Consider the following 26,088-nt stretch of genomic DNA (forward strand, 5'->3'; position numbering starts at 1 on the left):
AATCCCAGCACTTTGGGAGGCCAAGGAGGGTGGATCACCTGAGGTCAGGAGTTCGAGACCAGCCTGGCCAACGTGGTGAAACCCCATCTCCAAAAAAAATAATAAATAAAAATTTTAAAAATTTAAAAAATAAATCACTCAATGATACACTTACAATGGGTGGACTTTATGATATGCAAAGTATGTCTTAGTAAAGCAGCTATCACCCCACCCCGACACATAAAAACCTCTACTGTACAGCAAATAAGGTGAACTGTGCTCTTTTCTCTAAACTCTGCACCTTGACTATGTCTCCTGCACCCTGTTACCAAGGCTGTAGTGCAGTGGTGCGACCTCAGCTCACTGCAACATCGGCGTTCCAGGTTTAAGTCTCCCAAGTAGGTGGGACTACAATCACCTGCCACCACACCCGGCTAATTTTTGTATTTTTAGTAGAGATGGGGTTTCACCATGTTGGTCAGGCTGGTCTCAAACTCCTGGGCTCAAGCGATCCAGCTGCCTCAGCCTTCCAACATGCTGGGATTACAGATGTGAGCCACTGTGCCCGGCCTTGACTATATCTTTTGGATAAAGAAGGCAGTCCTTAATGCATTGCAGAATTGTTACTATCAGCCAGATGTGGAGTTGATGAAACACACTTAACGATTATTTTATTTGCAAAGACATAAATCAAATCTCCCCCAGATGTAAACCACTTAGAAGACACAGTTCTAAACTACAGTAATCTATGGAGAGATACTGCCAATGCAAATATTGTGAAGAAGCACTTTTTAGTTCAGATAGTTTCTCACTCAAGGCACTCAGCAAGTAACCCTCACCACGGGCTTCCAGGATGACAGGCCTGGCCTTCGGGACTGTTTACTCTGTAAACTAACAACAGAGATTGAAGAGAAACGGGCTAGGGTTTGCCTCCCATCATGAAACACCAAAGAAATCACCCCTACTATATAAGGAGTCATCTTGAAAGACTTTAAGTGTCCAATGTGAAGATTACCCCACTCTCCAGCCTTTCAAAAGAACAGGTGAGAAAACAAATGTCACATTATCATAACATGGAATGAGAACGGATCTGTCCTTTTGAACTAAAATGGCAGTACAGAAATCCTTTGTTAACTCTGCTCTGAAAATGATAATTTAATACATGATTCCTTTCCTAATGTGCTTCTGAGTACATTTTGCTGAGATGCTAGGATCTTCAGGGCCAAGAAATAGAAGCTGTTTTCCACATAGTACTTGTTCTTGTGGTTCAAGAATTGTCACTGGCTTAACAAATTCATCAACAGAGAAGATTCAATGTATGCACCTCTCCCAAGGCTGTAAATATCGTCTCCTTGTCACCCAGCATGCAGAATATGTCTGAAAAATGAATTTATCAGGGACACACATCATTACTCCCGAAGACACCAAACCAATGCAGTCAAGGCAACCCGAAAGAAAGCTGCTCAATCTTCAGTGTCATAAATGTGTCAGGAGTGACACCATGATTAATGTACTGTACAACACATGCGGTATTATCTATTCTGTAATCTAGGGTGAAGAATGCTTCCTGGAGTTGTGCAGTGCACAACCTGTGCAGCTGTACATGGTGACCCTGGGATTAGCCATCTCATAAACACACAGATTCATAATCATGGCTTTTCACAAGAAGTTTAAGAAAATGAAAGCATGAAAGAACAAGGATAAGACCCTGCAGGCAGACCCCTGAAAACTCTGTCTCCACAGTGGAATTTTACATAGGAGATTCTGGTGGGGCAGAGAGGGTCACTAGATCTAACCTGGATGACAATTTTTAGAGCTTTCACTTTCTGGTCGGAGGCCCAGGCGTCCTTCAGCGACTGATTGAGCTCCTCTATGCGGTTCACATAATCCTGCTGAGTCAAGTTCAACAGCTCCTTCTGGGAACCCTGTGGGGAGAAGGCAGAAGGTGAAGGCACAGCAGGAAAAACATCTCGACTGTCACCCCTCTGAAGAATACTAGGTATTGGCTGAGCTTTGGTCTCTACATTTTCCTCATATCCCCACCAGGATTGACAGCTTTCCCTTGCAACTTGCAATCAAAGAGGTTCTTTGAGTTTTCTGACTCAGATGGGCAGAGTGCCGTGGGTTGACAGGCTGGCTTTAGAAGCAAGTCAAACCTAAGCTACCTCCCAGTTCGGTCACTGAGTAGCTGTGTGACCCCGGGTGAGCAACTTTCCACTCAGAGTCTCATCTGTGAATAGAGGTGACAGGACATACCTCATTCAACCAACTGTGGGCCTCCTGTGTGCTGGGCATGGGACTAGATGCTCAAAATGCAAAGACATTTTTGCTCAAGATGCCCAAGCAATAAGACATGACAGGGTATTTCAGCACAAATGGAGCTTAAGATACTAAAGATAGATGGATATTAACTCAAACTGAGATAAATGCTCAGGAGAAAACACAATTCTGTGGTGACACATAGCATAGTTCACTGGATCTGAGGTGCTCATTGGAAAAAGCACAACTGTTTAATGGGCTACCAAGGAAGAAAAATGTGCTGATCACCGACAGGAACCAACTGAGGAACATATACTCCAATTTCAGAGATACTCAAATGTGAAAGAAATCATACATCTCAGAATGGAAGAAATATGGTAACAAAGAAATGGGCTGTAAACTGGTGGGGCGATTCAGGAATGGCTTCCTGGAGGAGTGATACTCGAGACAAACTCTCAGTGGAGTACACGTGTTAACTAGGCATTGTGGAATGTGAGGGGTGTTAACTAGACCAGGGAGAGAGTAATCAGGACAGAAAGACAACCATAGCAACCGAGCACAAGATCATCATGGGGATGAAAAGACCATGTAGGTAAAGACTTGGCACACTCCCTAGTGCAGAGTAGGTGCTCTCTAACCCTGGGTTATTGTAAAGAGGCTCTTCACAAAACTCACAGGAGTGAAGGTCATGCAAACACCCATGACGAGACCAGGAACCAAATGTTTATATGTATATTTCCTACAATCCAAAGTGAAAAACTCTTTACTAAAGAAATGAGTTGGCCAGGCACAGTGGCTCAGGTCTGTAATCCCAGCACATTGGGAAGCTGAGGCAGGTGGATCACCTGAGGTCAGGAGTTTGAGACCAGCCTGGACAACATGGTGAAACCCTGTCTCTCCTAAAAATATAAAAATTTGCTGAGCGTGGTAGTGTGTGCCTGTAATCCCAGCTACTCGAGAGGCAGAGGCAGGAGAACTGCTTGAACCTGGGAGGCAGAGGTTGCAGTGAGCTGAGATCACACCACTGCACTCCAGCCTGGGCAACAGAGTGACCTGCAACCTTCATCTGCTGGGTTTAAGCAATTCTCCTATGTCAGCCTCCCAAGTAGCTGGGATTATAGGCACCCGCCACCACACCTAGCTAATTTTTGCATTTTTAGTAGAGACAGGGTTTCACCACGTTGGCCAGGCCTCGAACTCCTGACCTCAGGCAATCTGCTCACCTTGGCCTCCCAAAGTGCTGGGATTACAGGTGTGAGCCACTGCCCCAGCCAAGATTTTGTTCAAGACATCTGTATCTGTTGGTTACATTTACTGTTTAAGTGTTGGCAAAACACTCTTTTTTCAAAGTACATACAGGCCAATTAAAAGATTCCTATGGGCCATATCCAGCCAGCCCAAGAAGCATCTGTTACAAAGAAAGGTCTTTGTACTACACAAGGCTGCTTCTCAGGGAGGTGACTGCAGTTTGGGTTTTTTGTTGTTGTTTTTTCTTTTTTTAGACAAAGTCTGGCTCTTTTGCCCAGGCTGGAGTGCAGTGGCACTATCTCAGCTCACTATAACCTCTGTCTCCCAGGTTCAAGCAATTCTCCTATCTCGGCCTCCTGAATAGCTGGGATTATAGGCATTCACCCCCATGCCTGGCTAATTTTTATATTTTTAGTAGAACTGGGGTTTCACCACGTTGGCCAGGCTGGTCTTGAACTCCTGACCTCAGGTGATCCGCCCACCTCGGCCTCCCAAAGTGCTGGGATTATAGGCATGGGCCACCGCGCCCAGCCTTGCAGTTGGTTTTTACCAGTAGACACTGTCCCCAGGCAACCCAGCCTTGCTCAAGCATCACAATGAGAAAAGAGGCCTTTGGAAAAGCAGCCGTCAGGCTTCTGTGAGCTCGGCCAACTGCAGAGCTGGCATCCTTCCCTGGATGGAGTCATTGCCTCAGGAAGACTGAGCACAATCTGCAGACCGGGAATTAATCAAAGGGCAGTCACCAAAGTTGATCTCACTTGGCAGGAGGAATGAAAAGCTCTCCCACTCCCTGCACACAAATGACTTGCTCACCTCCTCAAAGTCATCCAGCTCCTCCAGCCGGGTCCGAACCTTCTCTGACATTGCAAATGCGGCAGTCCCAGCTCTGCCTAAACAGAATGAATTTATGTCACACAGGTGGCTTTTCTCGAGCACCAATACCCCCAATGGAGGCATCTTTCACTCTACACTTCATCGTGAATAAAGACACTAGGGAATGATTCCATTATAGAAAACTATCCCAGAATTTGAAAGCAACTTCCTTATGTAACCAGAGTTTCATCACAACATTTCCTACTCAGCTGCTGCCCCTGGGAGCGCAGTGGGCCAGCCTCAGAGAGGTTAACCGCTGCATTCGAAATTTACAAACTTTGCTGTGTATCATCTGTTTATTCCTAAAGAAAGGCAGTCCAGATAAGGATGCCAAAAATCCGTCATTTAATTGTTTTCTATGAACAAAAGGCCCTCTTAGGCTCATACTCACAGCACAGAATTGTGCTCTTCTGCTAACAAAACAACCATCTCACTGTCTACCCAAGGGTGGAAACACTAGGGCTTCAAAGCTCTCTCTTTGAGCAAACAGAACTAGCTGTGCCTCCTTCCAGCATCTGTCAGCACAGTTTCCTCATCAGCAGGGACTGGTGGAGGGATAAAGGAAAGGCCCTCAGGCCACAGGCCAGCCACACGGCTGGGTGATGCATCTGGCTGACTGCTGCCCTCTGTGGCCGTCTATTTTGGAATCCTTCCCCCATTTCAAGGGGGCCTCTGCTCTAGTACCATTTTTTTTTTTTTTTTGGACACAGGACCTCACTCTGTCCCGTAGGCTGGAGTGCAGTGGCACAATCTTGGATTATAGCAACCTCCACCTCCTGGGTACAAGTGATCCTCCTGCAACAGCCTCCTGAGTAGCTGGGACTACAGTCGCACGTGACCATGCCTGGCTAATTTTTGTATTTTTTTGTAGAGACGGATTTCACCAGCTGACCAAGCTGGTCTTGAACTCCTGACCTCATGTAATCTGCTCACCTCAGCTTCCTAAAGTGTTCGGATTATAGGCATAAGCCAATGCACCTGGCCAGGCCTCTGTTCTATTTCTGAGGTCCCATGGCTCACATTATCTCCCTGCTCCTTCCTACCAAATCTACTCTAAGGAACTCAAGTTTATTCTTTTTCAGGCACTGACTTCTCAGATCTGGTGTTGACTCATATTTGAGTCTGGGGTCAGCTGAGAGAGAATGGTAGTATTATTTAATTAGTAACAACTATTCTAGTAATTAAGTTTCCAAATAGGCTGGGCATGGTGGCTCATACCTGTAATCTCAGCAATTTGGGAGGCTGAGGCAGGCAGATCACCTGAGGTCATGAGTTGAAGACCAGCCTGGCCAACATGCTGAAACCCCTACTCTACTAAAAATACAAACATTAGCCGGGCGTGGGGGTGGGTGCCTGTCATCCCAGCTACTTGGGAAGCTGAGGCAGGAGAATTGCTTGAACCTGGGAGGCAGAGGTTGCAGTGAGCCGAGATAGCGCCATTGTACTACAGCCTGGGCAAAAAGAGCAAAACTCAGTCTCAAAAAAAAAAAAAAAAAAAGAAAAAGAAAAGAAAAATAAGAAAGAAATACGGACTGAGGATCCAGTTGCAAAACTCTTTCTGCAAGCCTGACAAATCTTTTAGGTTTTGAGTCACAAAGTGTCTGCTCCAACTATTCAACTCTACTGCTGTAGCACAAAAGCAGGCATAGATAATATATAAGCAAACTGACAGGGCTGTGTTCCAATAAAACTTTACTTAAAAAAACAGGCAGTGGACCAGACTTGGCCGTCAGGCTTCTGTGAGCTTGGCCAACTGCACAGCTGGCATCCTTCCCTGGTTGGATGTATGCAGTTTACCAACCCCTGAGCTGGGGCTACCCTAGTAGTGGAATGCTGGATCAAAGGGTTGACCCATTGTCTTAATCCCTTTGAGCTGCTATGACAAAACACTACAAAGTGGGTGGCTTATGAACAAGAGCAGTATATTTCTCGCCATCCTAAAGGCTGAGAAGTCCAAGATCAAGGTGCCGGCAGATTAGGTGTCTGGTGAGGACCCGCTTTCTGGTTCAGTTCATAGATGATGCCTTTTTGCTATATCTTCAATTGGTGGAAAAAGTGAGGCAGTGCCCAGGGGCCTCTTTCTCAGGGTGCTAATCTCATTCATGAGGATTCCACCCTCACAACCTAATCACCTCTGAAAAGGGCCCATCTCCTAATACCATTACCTTACAGTTAGGATTTCAACGTGTGAATTGGGACAGGGGAGGAAGGTTGGGCACAACCAACCAGATCATAGTACCTGTCTTCAAATTAAATAAAAAACACAAAAGTGTTCTACAAGGTGGTTGTGCCATTTTACGTTCCCATCAGCAGCATACGAAAGTTCCTACTGCTCTATGTTCATACCAAGTCTCAAGTTGAAATGTGATCCCCAATATTGAAGGTGGAGCCTGGTAGGAGATGTTTGGGTTGTAGGGGAAGGATCCCTCATGAATGGTTTGGTGGAATCCTCGAAGTAATGAGTTCTTACTCTTAGTTCCCATGAGTACTGGCTGTTGAAAAAAGCCTGGCATCTTCTCCCTCTCTCTCCTGCCTCCTCTTGCCGTGCAATCACTGCACACACCTGCTCTCATTTGCACTCCACTATGCGTGGAAGCAGCCTGAGGCCCTCATCAACAGCAGATGCTGGCACCAGGCTTCTTACATAGCCTGTGGAACTATAAGCCAAGTAAAGCTCTCTTCCTTATAAGTTACCCAGCCTCTGGTATTCCTTTATAGTACCACCAACCAGACTAAGATAATTAATATCATCACTCTATTTGATCTTTACAAACTGGTGGGTGCGTGACAGTCTGATATACTTTTTATAGTCTGGGATCAAAATGCTGCTCATAACAGGCTGGGGGTGGTAGCTCACACCTGTAATCCCAACACTTTGGGAGGCTGAGGCAGGCAGATGACTTGAGGTCAAGAGTTTGAGACCAGCCTGGCCAACATGGTGAAACCCTGCTCTACTAAAAATACAAAAATTAGCCAGGTGCGGTGGTGCACACCTACAGTCCCATCAACTCAGCAGGCTGAGATGGGAGAACTGCTTGAACCCAGGAGGTGGAGGTTTCAGTGAGACAAGATCATGCCACTGCACTCCACTTTGGGTGACAGAGTGAGACTCCACCTCAAATAATAACAACAAAAAAATTCTGTGTATAACAAAGCTGCTCCCACTCTCTTGATTTCTAACATGCTGTCGCTTCCAGCACAGGTGAGGGGAGAGTGGCAGCTGCAATGAAACATGGTTGTGCTCATCTGTACCCAGCAGCACATGATCCACCAGTTGCTCCAGAATCACCTAGGAGCATCAAAATAGGAATCTGGGGTCCCATCCTGCAAGATTAATTGAGTGAGTGGGGGCCAGTCATCTATATTCATAAAAAAGTTCCTCAGGAAATCCTGCTGCACAGCAGTTTGAGACACCCTGGTCAAGAGCTTCTGACTGTGTGTCTTAGGAGAAGCTGGGACCAATGGCCTCTAAGACTGAGCATCTGACCACTTACCAACGTATCTTATGGCACAAGGGAAAAGACTTAAGGCAAGGGAAAGGCTCTCTGAAGCAATTCCCCAGCTGGTGAAGGAGGCACAATGAGGGGGACACCTTCTCCTCGTAAACAGTAAGCTTATGTTTTACTCCTAGTAACCTCTTTGGTACCTTTTTGAGATGGAGTCTCACTCTGTCACCCAGGATGAAGTACAGTGGCACAACCTCAGCTTACTGCAACCTCTGCCTCTCAAGTTCAAGCGATTCTCCTGCCTCAGCCTCCTGAGTAGCTGAGGTTACAGGCATCTGTCATACATCTAGTGAATTTTTTTTTTTTTCTATTTTTAGTAGAGATGGGGTTTCACCATGTTGGTCAAGCTGGTCTTGAACTCCTGACCTCAAGTGATCCACCCGCCTCAGCCTCCCAAAGTGCTGGAATCATAGACGTGAGTCACCACACCCAGCCATATTTTGTTTTTTAGACGGAATTTTGCTCTTGTTGCCCAGGCTGGAGTGCAATGGAACAATCTCGGGTCACTGCAACCCCTGTCTCCCAGGTTCAACTGATTCTCCTGTCTCAGCCTCCAGAGTATCTGGATTACAATCTGGGATTACAATTTGCACCACGCCCAGCAAATTTTTATACTTTTAGTAGAGATGGGGTTTCACCATGTTGGCCAGGCTGATCCTGAACTCCTAACCTCAGGTGATCCACCCACCTTGGCGTCCCAAAGTGTTGGGATTTGATATTTTTTTAATTCATAATGTAAATATGTATTTTAGTTCTGTCTATCCATAATCTAAGAAATAGTAGTTCCAACTGAATTAAACATCAGAATCGTATCACGTAAACTTTTTTCCTTTGTAAAATTATATTAAAAGTAATGCCAGAATTTTCCCAACAAAACAACAACAAACTCATCTTACCTTTTTCAGATCCCATAAAGAGATTCTGCAGAGACACAAAATTCATTAATATTTTAAAAATCTAAGGCAATATGGTCATTGTTTTCCAACAAATCCATTTAGATACCCAAGAGAAAGAAATATATATTCAAAGAAAGAAAATATCACTAAAAACCATTCCTCCTCCCTTCATAATTCAAACCTCCTGCTAAAGACAAGATTCTGGGGTTCTAATTCTTTCTCTAATCTGTGCCACATCCCTGATCCTTAACATATTTTTTTGAGAAGCCTGTCGGCACATTTTTCTGCCAACAGCACTGACATACTACGTGAAACCTTATATTTGAGCTTTTCAGAGCAGTAGAAAAACAAATAAAGGCCAGGTGCTGTGGCTCACTCCTGTAATCCCAGCACTCTGGGAGGCAGAGGCAGGCAGATCACGAGGTCAGGAGTTGAAGACCAGCCTGACCAAAATGGTAAAACCCTGTCTCTAGTAAAAATAGAAAAATTAGGCCAGGCGCAGTGGCTCACACCTATAATCCCAGCCCTTTGGGAGGCCGAGGCAGGTGGATCACGAGATCAAGAGATCAAGAGATCAAGACCATCCTGGTCAACATGGTGAAACCCTGTCTCTACTAAAAATGCAAAAATTAGCTGGGCATGGTGGCAAATACCTGTAGTCCCAGCTACTCGGGAGGCTTTGGCAGGAGAATTGCTTGAACCCAGGAGGTGGAGGCTGGGGTGAGCTGAGAGCACACCACTGCACTGCAGCCTGGGCAACAGAGCGAGATTCTGTCTCAAAAACAAAACAAAACAAGTAAGTAAGTGAAACCTACAGAGCCCAGAAGTTGAAGCAACGTAAGCAAAAGAAATTACTACTAACTCCAAAGTAAACCCTGGGAGAGGGTCTCCTGGTACTCACAATAGACAGCTTTTCAGTAGTGGTGTACCGGGCAAGGATTTCTCCCCGTTTGTTGGCCCAAGGCTCAAAATCCGATCCTACAACGGAGTTATCATCTCTATCACGTTTCTTCCTGGAGCTGTCCTAAAGAATGGCAAGATAATCTCTTCAGCGGCAGTATCATTTTAATCTTTAAATATATACATACATAAATAGAAGGCAGGTAGTCCTTTACTGTGGAATAAAAGAGATCAGTCTCAAGGTTTACCACCATAAAAAAAAATTTCAGCACCAGGCACGGTGGCTCACACCTGTAATCCCAGCAGAAGATTACAGAAGATTTGGGAATCGAGGCAGATGCATCACTTGAGGCCAGGGGTTTGAGGCCAGCGTGGCCAACAGGGTAAAATCTCGTCTTTATTAAAAATACAAAAATTAGCCAGGTGTGATGGTGCATGCCTATAGTCCTAGTCCCAGCTACTTGGGAAGGTGAGGCAGGAGAATCGCTTGAACCTGGGAGGCAAAGGTTGCAGTGAACCGAGATTGCACCACTGCACTCCAGCCTGAACGACAGAGCAAGACTCTCGTCTCAAAAAAAAAAAAAAAAAAAAAAAAAAATTCTGTCCATTTTATCACAAATGGCCAATAATCACATCAAAAAATGTTCAAACTCATTAGGAATTCAGGAAAGGATAGTTGGAAAAAACCACTTTTTCAACTATCAGAATGTCAAAGAGTTAAAATGCTGGCAAGGATGTAGGGTAACAGGCCCTCTTCAATATCACTGCTGGAAATAGACTGGTTAACTCTGTTTGGAGGACAATTTGGTGATAGCCATCAAAACCTGAAATGTTCATTGCCTTATGCCAGCAAAGAACTTCTAGGAAGCTATCCTGCAGAAACCCTTGCAGACATACACCAAGACGTTTGTATGTTCAAGGTACATGGTGCACTGCTGTTTCTGTCAGCAAAACCCAGAAACTATCTATGTGGATACATCAGTAAAGGAATGGCAAATTAAAATAGGTAAATCCAGTCCTTAGACTACAATATGGCTGATCAAATTAATAGTCTGTTCTAAATCTACCATGGATAGTTCTCCAAGATATATGGTCAAGTTAAAAAAAAAAAAAAAAAAGTTGGCCGGGCACCGTGGCTCATGCCTGTAATCCCAGCACTTCGGGAGGCCAAGGTGGGCAGATCACCTAAGGTCTGGTGTTCGAGACCAGCCTGGCCAACATGACGAAACATTGTCTCTACTGAAAATACAAAAATTAGCCAAGTGTGATGGCGCATGCCTGTAATCCCAGCTACTAGGAAGGCTGAGGCAGGAGAACTGCTTGAACCCGGGAGACTGAGGTTGCAGTGAGCCAATATCATGCCACTGAGCTCCAACCTCGGTGACAGAATGAGACTCTGTCTCAAAACGTAAAAATAAAAATAAAATTGTGGGTTGCAGTGGCTCATGCCTATCATCCCAGCACTCTGGGAGGCCAAGGCAGGAGGATCACTTGAGCCCAGGAGTTCAAGACCAGACTGGGCAACATAGTGAGACTGACTACCAAAAATCCAAAATTAGCTGAGCCCAGTGACGCACACCTGAAATCCTAGCTGCTTGAGAGGCTGACGCAGGGAGATTGTTTGAGCCCAGGAGTTTAAGGCTACAGCGAGCTATAATCATGCCAGTGTATCACAGCCTGGGCAAGACTGTCTCCAAAAAACCAAGTCACAGAACACACTAGTTCCACTTATGTAACAATGTTAAATAACGTATGAAACACAACATAGGATGATGATTGACAGAATGTATTCTGAAGTGAGACTGGATGAGTTTGAATCCCAGCCTGGATGTGACTTGATATCTCTATCCCTCCATGGGTGCCTCTTTTTTTTTTTTTTTTTGAGATGGAGTCTCACTCTGTTGCCCAGGTTGGGGTGCAAGGGTGCAGTCTCACCTCAGTGTAACCTTCACCTCCCAAGTTCAAGCAATTCTCCTGCTCAGTCTCCTGAATAGCTAGGCTTACAGGTGCCCACGACCATGACTGGCTAATTTTTGTATTTTCAGTAGAGATAGGGTTTCACCACGTTGGCCAAGCTGGTCTCGAACTCCTGACCTCGTGATCCACCCGCCTTGGCCTCCCAAAGTGCTGTGATTACAGACATGAGTCACCATGCCCAGCCAGGCTGCCTCTTTAATGAGGGTTCCAATAGCTCACACAAGGTATTAAGAGAACCAAATACGAAATGCACTCAGAAAATAATGCCTGACATGAAGTAAGATGCTGCTGCAATTATTTATATGTGAGTATGTATGGGAATGCTCAGAAACTGCTGTCATAAATATCTATGAAAATACAGAGGAAGGCCGGGCGCGGTGGCTCAAGCCTGTAATCCCAGCACTTTGGGAGGCCGAGACGGGTGGATCACGAGGTCGAGAGATCGAGACCATCCTGGTCAACATGGTGAAACCCCGTCTCTACTAAAAATACAAAAAATTAGCTGGGCATGGTGGCGTGTGCCTGTAATCCCAGCTACTCAGGAGGCTGAGGCAGGAGAATCGCCTGAACCCAGGAGGCGGAGGTTGCGGTGAGCCGAGATCGCGCCATTGCACTCCAGCCTGGGTAACAAGAGCGAAACTCCGTCTGAAAAAAAAAAAAAAAAAGCCGGGCGCGGTGGCTCACGCCTGTAATCCCAGCACTTTGGGAGGCCGAGGCGGGTGGATCACGAGGTCAACAGATCGAGACCATCCTGGTCAACATAGCGAAACCCCGTCTCTACTAAAAATACAAAAAATCAGCTGGGCATGGTGGCCCGTGCCTGTAATCCCAGCTACTCAGGAGGCTGAGGCAGGAGAATTGCCTGAACCCAGGAGGCGGAGGTTGCAGTGAGCCGAGATCGTGCCATTGCACTCCAGCCTGGGTAACAAGAGCGAAACTCCGTCTCAAAAAAAAAAAAAAAAAAAAAAAAAAATACAGAGGAAAAGCTATGGAATAAGACACATTACACCCATCATTCCCACGACTGCCAGGATGGAGAATGTAATGACGATTGTTCTACATGACTTTATCTGTAGTGTCTTACTCTTTCACATCAAAATGAGTGATTTACTTATGTAATTATGTAAAAAGATTAAGAAGAAGAATAAAATTAAAAATAAATTTAAGAGAAAGGCACAGTGGCTCATGCTTATAATCTCAGCACTTTGGGAGGCTGAGGCAGGTGGATCACTTCAGGTTGGGAGTTCAAGACCACCCTGGCCAACATGATGAAATCCCATCTCTACCAAAACACACAAAAATTAGCTGGGCATGGTGGTGCATGCCTGTAGTCCCAGCAACATGGTAGGCTGAGGTAGGAGAACTGCTAGAACCCAGAGGCAGAGGTTGCAGTGAGATTGCACTACTGCACATCAGTCTTGGTGACACAGCAAGACTGTTTCAAAAAAAATATTAAATTAAAAAATAAAAATAAGTTTTAAAATGCTTTCCAAAAAAAAAAGAAGAAAGAAAATGACTTCCCGGATCTACACCAGCTTCGCACATCTGGATGACTTGAACTGTTGCAACCAGAATGCACCATGTACATTACTCGTACAACTTATAAAAGGGGAAGAAGCTTTAAGAGGCTTGGGACGGGAAAATCACTTGAAGTTTGGAGTAGGAGACCACGCTGGGCAACACAGTGAGATCCTGCCTCCACAACAAAATAAAAAATTAACTGGGCGCAGTAGTGTGTAACTGTGGTCCCAGCTATTCAGGAGGGTGAATAGAATTGCTTGAGGTGGGAGAACTGCTTGAGCCCAAGAGCTGGAGGCTGCGGTGAGCCGTGATTATAGCTCTGCACTGCAGCCTGGGTGACAGAGTGAGACTCTGTCTCTTACGGAAAAAAACGGGCAGAACAGGAGAAAACCACCCATTCCTGCACCCACAAAACCGAACCCCCACTAGACAAGCATGGCTGGGGCACATTACCGTAGCAGCTGCCAAGGCTGCAGGGTCAGCAGTGGCTGCAAACATGGAGAGGGGGTCAGTCCCATCCAGGACACTGCTCAGCGGGTCCACCATGGAGCTGGAGGAGGAGGATGACGTGGAAGAAGTGCTTCCCTTCCGAGTCACTTTCTTCGTCTTTGATTCTGTGACCTGTGAGGAAAATTTCTGGAGGTAAAACAGAGGTCCCACAACTCTCCCCAGTGAAACACTCGAGTGGGTACTTTCTACAAAAGATACGAAAATAGCCGGGCATGGTGGCTCACGCCTGTAATCCTAGCACTTTGGGAGGCCAAGGCAAGCAGATCACAAGGTCAGGAGTTCAAGACCAGCCTAGCCAATATGATGAAACCCCGTCTCTACCAAAAATAATAGTAATAATAATAATAATAATAATAATAATAATTAGTCAGGCGTGGTGGCGTGCACCTGTAGCCCCAGCTACTCAGGAGGCTGAGGTAGGAGAATCACTGGAACCCAGGAGGCAGAGGTTGCAGTGAGGTGAGATCGTGCAACTGCACTCCACCAGCCTGGGTGACAGAGTGGGACTCGAATCTCAAAAAAAAAAAAACACAAAAAACAAAAAAAGATATGAAAATAATCCAGGTGTGGTGGTACATGCCTGTGGTCCTAGCCACTCAGAAGGCTGAAGTGGGAGGATGGCTTAAGCCCAGGAGGCAGAGGCTTCAGTGAGCTAAGACCGCATCACCGCACTCCAGGCTGTTAAATATATGTGGTCTCTCCCCCAGTTCCTGCTACAGAGCTCCTAATATCTTGGGAGATTTCCTGGGTGATAGGAGCATCTTTTATCTTCATGAGGTGACTCCCAATGGGCTTCTGCAGGGCTTCAGGATGGGGTCTGGTCACCAGAAAGACCAAGCCGTGATTAGAAGGCTGGAACTTTCAGCCCTATTCCCCATCCTTTGGGAAGGTAAGAGGGGCTAGAGATTGAGTTAATAATCCATCATGACTATGCAATGATGCCTCCTAAAAAAGCCATAAAAAATGGGATTTAAGGAGGTAGAGGTTACCATGAGCCAAGATTTTGCCACTGCACTCCACCCTGGGTAACAGAGTGAGACCTTGTCTCAAAAAAAAAAAAAAAAGAAAAGAAAAGAAAAAACAAGGTGCGGGGGGGGGCATTGAAGAGCTTCCAGGTAGGTGAACAAGAACACACTGAGGTACCTGGAGGGGACATGAAAGCTATGTGTGCCCTTTCCCCTGGACCTCATCCCACGTATCTCTTTATCTGGCTATTCATCTGTATTCTTTGTAATACCGTTAATAATAAACCGATAAGGATAAGTAATTGCTTCCCTAGTTCTGCAGGCAATTGTAGCAAACTACTGAACATGATGGAGGGAGGCAGGGGACCTCCCAATGTATAGTGAAGTTGGAATTTCTAAAGTGAAGGCTGTCTTTTTTTTTTTTTTTTTGGAGACAAGAGTCTCACTTTGTCACTAAGCCTGGAGTGCAGCGGTGAGACCATGGTTCACTATACCGTCAACATCCTGGGCACAAGCGATCTTCCTGCCTCAACCTCCTGAACAGCTAGGACTATAGGTGCAGCACCGCCCTCTGCTATTTTTTAATTTTTTGTAGAGATGGGGTATTACTATGTTGCCCAGGCTGGTCTTAAACTCCTGGGCCCAAAGGATCCTCCCACCTAGCATCCCAAAGTGCTGGGATTACAGCCATGAGCCACCACACCTGGCAAAGGCTGTCTTACTGAGGGCCTTACCCTCAAACCTGTCGAGTCAGATTCTAACTCCTGGTGATTGCTGCCTGAATGGAAGTGAACCGCAGCCTAGGGGAGGGAGAGAAGCACCTCCCATTGGTGTCCGTTTGATATTTTCGTCTGCCTGGCACCCATTCCTCCATCTCACAGGCTTAATACCCCAAATTCTCTTTGAGAAAACATCTCTCCCCCATACTCAGTTTCTCGAGGCCTGGTGGGATGAACTCTGCTCCCAGTTCCCAGGGTGAGCATTAGACCTAACCCAATCAACCAACTTATTCTATACAGCGGGTCACCAATGCTGGGTCAGGGTACGGAGCATAACAAAACTGGGTCAATGAAAACTGCTGGAGAAAAGCATTTTCCTGCTGCTGATGTTGCTAATCTAACAGGATAGGCCTGGAGCTGCTGCAACTATTATCAGCTATTCTGTTTCGGTGTTAAATCAAGTTTGGCCTAAAGCTGCCTCCTTACATGTTTTAAGTTTGGCTTAAAGGATTCTCTGCACATAGTGAACTATAACCTCACTGGACACGTAAATAGAATGTAACCTACTCTTGTGCCAATCACCGAGTTTCGACAAATCAAACGTGGCTAACCGTTGAAACTGGGTTCAAATAAGGCAAATGCTGAGCTGTAACCAAACCAGCAATTTCTGTACCTCACTTCTGTTTTCTGTACATCACTCTCCGTTTTCTGTCCATAAATCTTCTTCTACCACATGACTGTGCTGGAGTCTTTCTGAACCTGCTCTGGCTAGGGAGGCTGCCCAATTCACGAACTGTTCTTTGCTCAATTAAGCTCCATTTAATTTAATTTGGCTGAGAAATTTCTTTTTTTTCCTTTTTATTTTTTTGAGATGACATCTTGCTCTACTGCCCAGGCTGGAGGGCAGTGGCGCAATCTTGGCTCACTGCAATCTCCGTTTCCTGGGTTTAAGCAATTCTCCTGTCTTAGTCTCATGAGTAGCTGGGACTACAGGCACACACTACTGCACCCAGCTAACTTTTGTATTTTTAGTAAAGATGGGGTTTCGCCATGCTGACCAGACTGGTCTTGAACTCCTGACCTCAGGTGATGCAACCATTTCGGCCCCCCAAAGTGCTGAAATGACAGCTTTGAGGCGTGGCACCTGGCCAAGAATTTTCTTTTAACATGGGGAATGGGTACCTGAGCATGAAAGCAACTGTGGCTGTGGTGAGGTCACCCACGGTCACAAAACACCGGGGGACTAAGGGGTCGTGGGAGGCTGAACCTCAATCCTGGGGGTCTTCTGCTTTATGCAATCATTCCCAGAGCCGCCATGCTGACAATCACATCTCCCCTACATGACAACTATGTAGTTTCTACCACTTGCTAGTAAGATAACACCAACCTGGCAGCATGGACCAGCCAAGTCTCTTGCCTGTTTTTGTTTTATTTTTTAAATAAACCCACAGATAGACTAAGATGCTATTCAGGACTGCACCCTCTGCTGGCAATTAGAGTGACTCTTATATCCCCCATACGAAAATTAAAAGTCAAGATACAATTTGTTGACACAGCCAAATCAGGAACAAAGTCATCCCATTCACATGGGGACTTCACTAATGAGGAAGGGAGGGATTAAAAATGGTGCCGGGAGAGACCAATATTACAAAAAAGAGGCAGTGAACAAATTGGTTGATTTAAATACTCAGGCCGGGAAAGGCGGCTCACGCCTAGAATCCCAGCACTTTGGGAGGCCAAGGCGGGTGGATCACCTGAGGTTAGGGGTTTGAGACCAGGCTGGCCAATGTGGCAAAACCGTGTCTCTACTAAAAATACAAAAATTAGCAAAAATTCGCACAGTGTGGTGGTGCGTGCCTGTAATCCCAGCTACTTGGAAGGCTGAGGCAGGAGAACTGCTTGAGCCTGGGAGGCAGAGGTTGCAGTGGGCTACGATCGCACCACTGCACTCTAGCCTGGGTGACAAAGTGAGATTCATTATCTCAAAAATAAATAATAAAAACATTTTTTTAAAAATCAGGCTGGGCATAGTGGCTCACACCTGTCATCTTAGCACTTTGGAAGGTAGAGGCAGGCAGACTGAGCTCTGGAGTTTGAGACCAGCCTGGGCAACACGGCGAAACCCCATCTTACTAAAAAAATACAAAAACTTAGCCAGGCATGGTGGCACGTGCCTATAATCCCAGCTACTCAGGAGGTGGAGACACAAGAATCACTTAAACCCCCGGACACAACGGTTGCAGCGAGCCAAGATCACAGCACTACACCCCAGCCTTGGGGACAGAGCAAGACTGTCCAGAAAAAAAAAAAAAAAATCAAATATGCACAAGTGGCTACCACTGGCAAAATGGAAAAGACTCAGGAAGACTGTCTTTCATTTCAAGGGTTAAGAATATCATTTAGAAAGACCCTTAACAAAACTCACAGTTATGGGTTTCAGAGGATGATAGTCCCCGAATTCCAATGGTACAGCCTCCAGGCGACATGATGCGAACTCAGCTTTGTAGTTCCTGTTCCTGGAGTGCCTGGTCAATAGCAAAACAGAGCCAATTAGTGGGTGGGGGCATTTAAAAATGCTAAAAACTTCTGTCGAGACTTTCTCAATGATGTGGTAGTTCAGAGCAGCATGATATTCTGACCAAGGTCAAAAAGAAACTACATTTAAAAACAAATTTTTTGGCCAGGCACAGTGGTTCATACCCATAATCCCAACACTTTGAGAGGCCTAGGCAGGCAGATCACTTGAGGTCAGGAATTTGAGACCACCCTGGCCAACACAGTAAAACCCTATCTCTACTAAAAATATAAAAATTAGCTGGGCATGGTGGTGCATGCCTGTAAACCCAGCTATTTGGGAGGCTGATGCAGGAGAACTGCTTGAACCTGGGAGGTGGAGGTTGCGGTGAACTGAGATGGCCCCACTGCACTCCAGCCTGGGCCACAGCATGAGACTCTGTGGCAACCAAAAAAAAAAAAAAAAATTAAAATTAAAAAAAAAATCTTTTTGAAGGTATAAAGAGCTGCCAGCATATTGGACTTGTTATGCCACACACCAGAAAACAGGAAAACTCACTAAGGTGACTCTAAAACTCCTTGCCCAGCTTTCCTGCTCAGGGCATTTATGAATTCTCAGCATGGGGCAAGAAACTGAAGCCAAGCAGAGGGCAGCTGTGAGGCAGCAGAGCAGCTGAAAGGGCTCTAAGGAAACCTCGCAGAGCTGCACAGATAAACAGGAGTACAGGGCTATCAAGACAGCCAGGAGGAAGAGGAGAGAGCAAGGGAAGACAGAAATCCAGCCCAGATTTCCCCTCAAGGTATTCACCCATTGAGCTTCCTAGGGCAAGAGAAAGGAGCCAAACGGAAAGAAAATGAAGAGCTCATGATGTTTTCACTGGTTTCATGAAGGTTCGACAAGATAATAGATTTCGGGAGCTGGAAAATAAAGGGGGAGACTGAAGCATGGAGCAGAAAAGCACAGGAAGACAGACAGAATTTCAAAGACACAAGGGATGAGAAGAGAAGGCCTAACACACGTATAATTGGAATTCCAAAGAGGAAGAGAGAGAGAATGTGCAAGAACAGTCTCTAAAAAGATTATAGCTGAAACTTTTCCAAAACCAAAGAAAGACATCAAGCTACAGACTCAAGAAACATCCATGGCCCAAGGAGGACAAGTACAAAGGCAAACAGACAAAACACACTTAGAGCCTTTATAGTAAAATGTACAGAAACCAAAAGAATTTTTCTTTTTACTTTTTAAGAGATGGCGTCTTCCTATGTTGCCCAGGCTGGTCTTAAATTCCTGGGCTCAAGTGATCCTCCTGCCTCAGCCTCCCAAGGTGCTGGGATTACAGGCACAAACCACCCTGCCCGGCCTTCTTTGAGCATTTTAATTTTTTTTTTTTTTTTTTTTTTTTAAGACAGGGTTTCACCATGTTGGTCAGGCTGGTCTTGAACTGCCGACCTCAGGTGATCCTCCCACCTTGGCCTCCAAAGTGTTTGGATTACAGGCATGAGCCACCATGCCCGGCCTTCTTTGAGCATTTTAAAGATACTGTTCCTGTGTCTTCTTTGCTCATCTTTGTGCCGCAAAAAGTCTTATTTTTGCTCCCTTGAATATAAAGTATCCTTTTTAGAAATTCTCTCTGCCAGGTATGGTGGCTCACACCTGTAATCCCAGCACTTTGGGAGGCCAAGGCAGGTGGTTTGCTTGAACCCAGGAGTTCAAAACCAGCCTGGGCAACATGATGAAACCCTATCTCTACAAAAAAAAAAAAAAAAAAAAAATCAGCTGGGTTGGGTGGTATATGCCTGTAATCCCAGCTACTCTGGAGGCTGAGGTGGGATGATCGGAGTTCAAAACTGCAGTGAGCTATGATCACACCACTGCACTCCAGCCTGGGCAACAAAGTGAGTCCTTCTCTCTTAAAAAGAGAAAAGAAATCTGAAGGAGAGGAACACAGGAGTGGGGAGAAGATAGAAAAATGTTTTAAAATGATTTTCTTTACATTCTTAATCTCTATTGTGAAGATCTGGGAATATAATCTCATACTTCACGGTTAAAAAATTTTTTTTTAACTCACACACTTAACCAAATGTTTTACACATATGTGTTTCCACATCTAATTTTAAAAGCTACCATAGTCACGGAATGTCAGGTCCACAAAGCCACAGACAAGTTAACCTATTTGACCCCTTTCTCATGTCCTCCATTGTCTCTCCAAGCAAAACATCTCAGCCGGTATGGAAAGTAACAAAGTCTCTCCTTGACCAAACTCTGGACAGGCTCCTCTGCGTTCTCTCCCCAACTAGTGGTTGGCTGCTGGATTTCCAAGTCTGCTTTTGTACTACCCAGTTTTAGCAGGAATTCTGGTAAGTTGGTTGAGCCAGAATCCCCCTCCATATCCAATTGCCCTCAATATCTGATCAAATTCTTCTATCCCCACTTGGCTATAAATTTCCACTTCTCCTTGTTACATTAGTAGACGCAAATCTCTAGCCCTTATGCAAAACTCCACTGCAGCAGCCCCCTAAAGCCCATCTCATTTTCTTTAACAAGTGCCATGAATAATAGTTTTTCTTTTCTTTCCTTTTTTATTTTTTATTTTTTTTTTTTTTTGAGATGGAGTTTCACTCTTGTTACCCAGGCTGGAGTGCAATGGCACAATCTTGGCTCACTGCAACCTCTGCCTCCTGGGTTCAGGCAATTCTCCTGCCTCAGCCTCCTAAGTAGCTGAGATTACAGGCACGTGCCACCATGCCCAGCTAATTTTTCGTATTTTTAGTAGAGACGGGGTTTCACCATGTTGACCAGGATGGTCTTGATCTCTTGACCTCGTGATCCACCCGCCTCGGCCTCCCAAAGTGCTGGGATTACAGGCTTGAGCCACCGCGCCCGGCCCTTTTCTTTTTTTTAAACAGTCTCTCTCTGTCACCCAGGCTGGAGTGCAGTGGTGCGATTTCAGCTCACTGCAACCTCCACATCTCAGGTTCAAGCCATCCTCCTGCCTCAGCCTCCCAAGTAGCTGGAACTAGTTATAAAGACTATATAGCTAATTTTGTATTTTTTATTAGAGATGGGGTTTCACCATGCTGGTCTTGAACTCCTGACCTCAGGTGATCCACCCGCCTCGGCCTCCTAAAGTGCTGGGATTAGAGGCATGAGCCACCGTATCTGGCCAATAGTTTTGCTTTAACAAAAGACATGCACACTTCTCATTTGTCAAATACCACATTCCAGAAAAACAGCTTTTCTGGGCACATGGGACAATTCCTGTCTCCCTCAACCCACTTTGGGAAAGAGGAACCTCAAAGAGCACAGGGACTTTCCTTGGCCTCCAAGTCCCTTAAATTCATCCCCCCACCCCACCTTCTGCTCCCATTGAGATTCCCAACTTAATCAACCTTTGTATGAAATTCTAGTGCCCCAGACCTAATTGTGCCATGCAACTGATCAGCTTTACCCAGTATCCTCCATTAACCCAGAAATCCAAGCCAGCACAAATTGTGCTCCCATGTAATTTCATTTCTATCTTTTCTAAATGAACTCAGGTTTGAGTATAGGAGAGGAGGAGAAAGGTGGTTGACAATAACCAGTTCAACTTTTTTTTTAAGGGAAAATCCCTTTTACAATATATTGCCTACTCCCTCTGGGGTCATATTTATAAAATATATACTGTCTTCATCTTCCAGAAGACTGCAATTGAAATCACCTATGAAATATTCTTCCAAACTCCCTTCTCATCAAGGATGCCATCAGGCAATCCTTGATTAAAAAAACAAAACCCCCAACAGTCAAGATGGAGTTTAAAACATCAAATCACACTTTTCTTCTTTTCAAATCACTTTTTTTTTAAGACAAAGTCTTGCTCAGTTCCCCAGGATGGAGTACAGTGGCATGATTTCAGCTCTCTGCAACCTCCACCTCCTGGATTCAAGCAATTCTCCTGCTTCAGCCTCCCGAGTGGCTGGGATCACAGGTGTGTGTCACCATGCCTGGCTCATTTTTGCATTTTTTGTAGAGATGGGCTTTCACCATGTTGGCCAGGCTGGTCTCGAACTCCTGACCTCAAGTGAACTGCTCACCTTGGCCTCCCAAAGTGCTGGGATTACAGGTGTGAGCCACCATGCCTAGCTTCAAATGACTAAGTTTATCAGTTGTCAAGAAAAGTAGAATGTTGAAAGGTTCATGTAACAAAGTAGAAATTTTAATATGACCAGAAAGTCAGTTCCAAATGTGTTTTCTGTCCCTACTGGAATTACTAACCAATCAGTCCGGGTGCAGTGGCTCATGCCTGTAATCAAACACTTTGGGAGGCCAAAGTCGGGGAATCACCTGAGGTCAGGAATCAAGACCAGCCTGGCCAACATGGAGAAACCCCATCTCTACTGAAAAAAACAAAATTAGCCTAGTGTTGTGGCACATGCTTGTAATCCCAGCTACTCGGGAGGCTGAGGCAAGAGAATCACTTGAACCTGGGAGGCGGAGGTTGCAGTGAGCTGAGACTGCACAACTGCACTGCAGCCTGGGCAACAAGAGCAAAACTGTCTTAAAAAAAAAAAAAAAAGAAAGAATTACTAACAAATCAATCAACAGCTGAGCAAACACTAGATCAAACCAGAAATATGACTTCATATGCAATGCTCAAATAATGGTTCTTACTTATTGTGCACTGACTATATAGCAGGCTCTAGGCCAGCCTTTACCTCCATTTCCTCATTTCATCAACCCAATGAGGTAGCTACTATGCCCATTTTTCAGATGAAGAGGCAGAGGCTGTTCAAATTTTGCTAACTTGTCAAAATTGAGAGCAGCAATAGAAACCCATTCATTAGTTCCACAGATTATCAACAGGTCATGTTGAGAACTTTAAAAATTAAGTATACAGTATGTCTATTTCTCTTAAAAGAGCAAGTTTTAAAATGAATTTTATTTTTTTTAAAAAAGGGGAGGTCAGGCGCTGTGGCTCACACCTGTAATCCCAACACTTTGGGAGGCCAAGGCAGGTGGATCACAAGGTCAGGAGTTCAAGACCAGCCAGGCCAAGATGGAGAAACCCCATCTCTACTAAAAATTACAAAAAAAATTTAGCTAGGGATGGTGACAGGCACCTGTAATCCCAGCTATTCAGGAGGCTGAAGCAGGAGAATTGCTTGAACCTGGGAGATGGAGGCTGCAGTGAGCCGAGACAGCACCACTGCACTCCAGCCTGGGAGACAGAGCGAGACACCACCTCAAAAAAAAAGGGGGGGGGAGGGTGGGGAATGGTGGTGAAAAATACTTCTGGGCTGGGCAAGGTGGCTCATGCCTGTAATCCTAGCGCTATGGGAGACCAAGGCAGCTGGATCACCTGAGGTCAGGAGTTTGAGACCAGCCTGGCCAACATGGAGAAACCTCATCTCTACTAAAAACACAAAATTAGCCGGGTATGGTGGCACATACCTGTAATCCCAGCTACTCGGGAGGCTGAGGCACGAGAATCGATTGAACCTGGGAGGCAGAGGTTGCAGTGAGCCAAGATAGCTACACTGTACTACAGCCTGGGCAACAGCACGAGACTCCGTTTCAAAATAATAAAAAAGAAATACTGCTTCTGGAAATAAATCTTAGAAAAAAAATTTCTTCCTGAAAGCCACTGTAAACCATCATATTTTGCTTTTCTACCAGCGCTTTGATTATTTCCTCAAATTTGCTCTCGGATCCTTAAGTTTGAGATGTTGAAGGATTTTCTTGAATCCCTGGGTCTTCGGTAAGGATAACAGCGACCTCTTGTGGGCATTCTCTCAAAAATCATTCCTTTTCTTTTTTTTTTTTTTTTTTTTGAGACGGAGTTTCGCTATTGTTACCCAGGCTGGAGTGCAATGGCGCGATCTCGGCTCACCGCAACCTCCGCCTCCTGGGCTCAGGCAATTCTCCTGCCTCAGCCTCCTGAGTAGCTGGGATTACAGGCACGTGCCACCATGCCCAGCTAATTTTTTGTATCTTTAGTAGAGACGGGGTTTCACCATGTTGACCGGGATGGTCTCGATCTCTCGACCTCGTGATCCACCCGCCTCAGCCTCCCAAAGTGCTGGGATTACAGGCTTGAGCCACCGCGCCCGGCTCATTCCTTTTCTTTTTGCTAACATAGTGATATAAACTGGTAAAAATTCCCCATAATTCCAACCCCCAACAATGCAAAGGGCTTGTCTGGATCACTGGCACCTGCCACAGGAAAAAAGGCCACCATTTCACACCTCCACTCTTGGCTGAGCTTACCCTTTGGCTACTCAAAGTGCAGTTCACAGATCACCAGCAATTAAATCACCTGGGCGGGCTGAAATACCCCAGGCCTACGGAATCACAATCTGCATTTTAACTAAATCCTCAGGTGGTTTGTACGCACATTAAAGGTTGAAAACTGCCTATTTTAAAATTATTTACCTGATAGTATGAATGCACAGAAATCCCACTACGATTAACCAAATTAATCTCCTTATACTGGAATCACCAAAATTCACTAAATGCTTTGCCCAGCTATTTTAATTCTCAAGTAATTTTCTGGTTACTTATCACATAATCAGACCACACAGCTTTTTCTTTCACAATCACAATATTACCCAGCCCTCTCCACTGCTACACACACACACACACACCCACACACCCCCCCCCCAACCTCTTAAAATTATGTAGAGATTCTGACTCCAAAGGTTGGTATTTCTTTTTTTTCTGAGACACACACACACACATACCCCCACCTCTTAAAATGATATAGAGATTCTGACTCCAAAGGTTGGTATTTTTTCCTGAGACACACACACACACACACACACACACACACACTCCTACCTCTTAAAATGATGTAGAGATTCTGACTCCAAAGGTTGGTATTTCTTTTTCTCTGCCATCCAGGCTGGAATGCAGTGGCTCAATCTCGGCTCACTACAACCTCTGCCTCCTGGGTTCAAGCAACTCTCCTGCCTCAGCCTCCTGAGTAGCTGGGACTACAGGCATGTCCCACCATGCCCAGGAAATTTTTTAATTTTTTTTTTGTAGACACAGCATTTCACTATGTTGGCCTGGCTGGTCTCCAACTCCTGACATCAAGTGATCCACCGGCCTCGGCCTCCCAAAGTGCTGGAATTAAAGGCATAAGCCACCTCCCCTGGCCCAAAGGGTGGTCTTTCCAAGTGTGCCATAACCACAGGATTAAATGGAAAATGTGATCCAGTATATATAGGACACCTCATCTCCTAGCCAGGCCAAAATATAGCAGGAATAGCAAAAAGTGTGGTAAAAAAAGGCATTCCTTGAGGGGACCCACGGCAAGACAGTGAGATTTGGGGAACCCTGCAAGCCAGAAACCTCAGCCCAGGATATAGATTTGAGGTTCAGCTGATGAGAATTATTACAATCACAGTCTCGGGCTTCCAAACCTCAGCTGTTCCTTGTGGGGCTAATAATTTTAAGTAAACTGCTTCATTTCTCTCCCTCTATTTCCGCATCTGAAACATGGGGTTGCTATAAGAACTAAATGACATTACACGTTATACACTGAGTGTGGTATCTGACACAAAATAAGAGCTTGATAAATGTAAATTTAATGACAAACTCATTTCTCCTCTGCAGTCCTCCTCAGTTTCCTCATTCATAAATACTATTCAGTACTCACCAGCACGTTCTAGGCTCCAGATACAAAGATGAACAAGGCTCAGTCCCTTTAACTTTTTTTTTTTTTTTTGAGACGGAGTCTTGCTCAGTCACCCAGGTTGGAGTGAAATGGAGATCTCGGCTCACTGCAACCTCCGCCTGCTGGGGCTCAAGAAAGTCTCCCGCCTCAGACTCCCAAATAGCTGGAATTATAGGCACCTGCTGTCATGCCCAGCTACTTTTTATATTTTTGTAGAGACAGGGTTTCACCATGTTGGTCAGGCAGATCTGGCACTCCTGACCTCAGACAATCCACCCGCCTGAGCCTCCTGAGTGGCTGGGATTACAGGCACCTGCCATCATGCCCAGCTACTTTTTGTATTTTTGTAGAGACAGGGTTTCACCACGTTGGCCAGCAGATCTGCAACGCCTGACCTCAGGTGACCTACCCGCCTCAGCCTACCAAAGTGCTGGGATTACAGGTGTGAGCCACCGCACCCAGCCAATCCCTTTAACTTTTTTTTTTTTTTTTTTTTTTTTTGAGACGGAGTTTTGCTCTTGTTACCCAGGCTGGAGTGCAATGGCACGATCTCGGCTCACTGCAAC

General features: G+C 45.4%; 1 protein-coding gene across 2 annotated transcripts in view; it reads right to left on the reverse strand.

The window, feature by feature from the left end:
* The window catches only part of VPS35L (VPS35 endosomal protein sorting factor like), a 149,683-nt gene that overhangs the window by 120,865 nt on the left and 2,730 nt on the right, over positions 1-26,088 (reverse strand). For both annotated transcript variants that reach the window (XM_039478174.2, XM_039478173.2), the window contains exons 2-7: positions 17,779-17,878; positions 13,613-13,780; positions 9,663-9,785; positions 8,762-8,786; positions 4,300-4,376; positions 1,776-1,904 (exon numbers count right to left, since the gene is read on the reverse strand). In XM_039478174.2, the coding sequence (XP_039334108.1) occupies positions 1,776-1,904; positions 4,300-4,376; positions 8,762-8,786; positions 9,663-9,785; positions 13,613-13,780; positions 17,779-17,878 (622 nt within the window). The remainder of the gene's footprint in view (positions 1-1,775; positions 1,905-4,299; positions 4,377-8,761; positions 8,787-9,662; positions 9,786-13,612; positions 13,781-17,778; positions 17,879-26,088) is intronic.

This window comes from Saimiri boliviensis, chromosome 12, assembly GCF_048565385.1.
Source record: "Saimiri boliviensis isolate mSaiBol1 chromosome 12, mSaiBol1.pri, whole genome shotgun sequence".
Taxonomy (NCBI): domain Eukaryota; kingdom Metazoa; phylum Chordata; class Mammalia; order Primates; family Cebidae; genus Saimiri; species Saimiri boliviensis.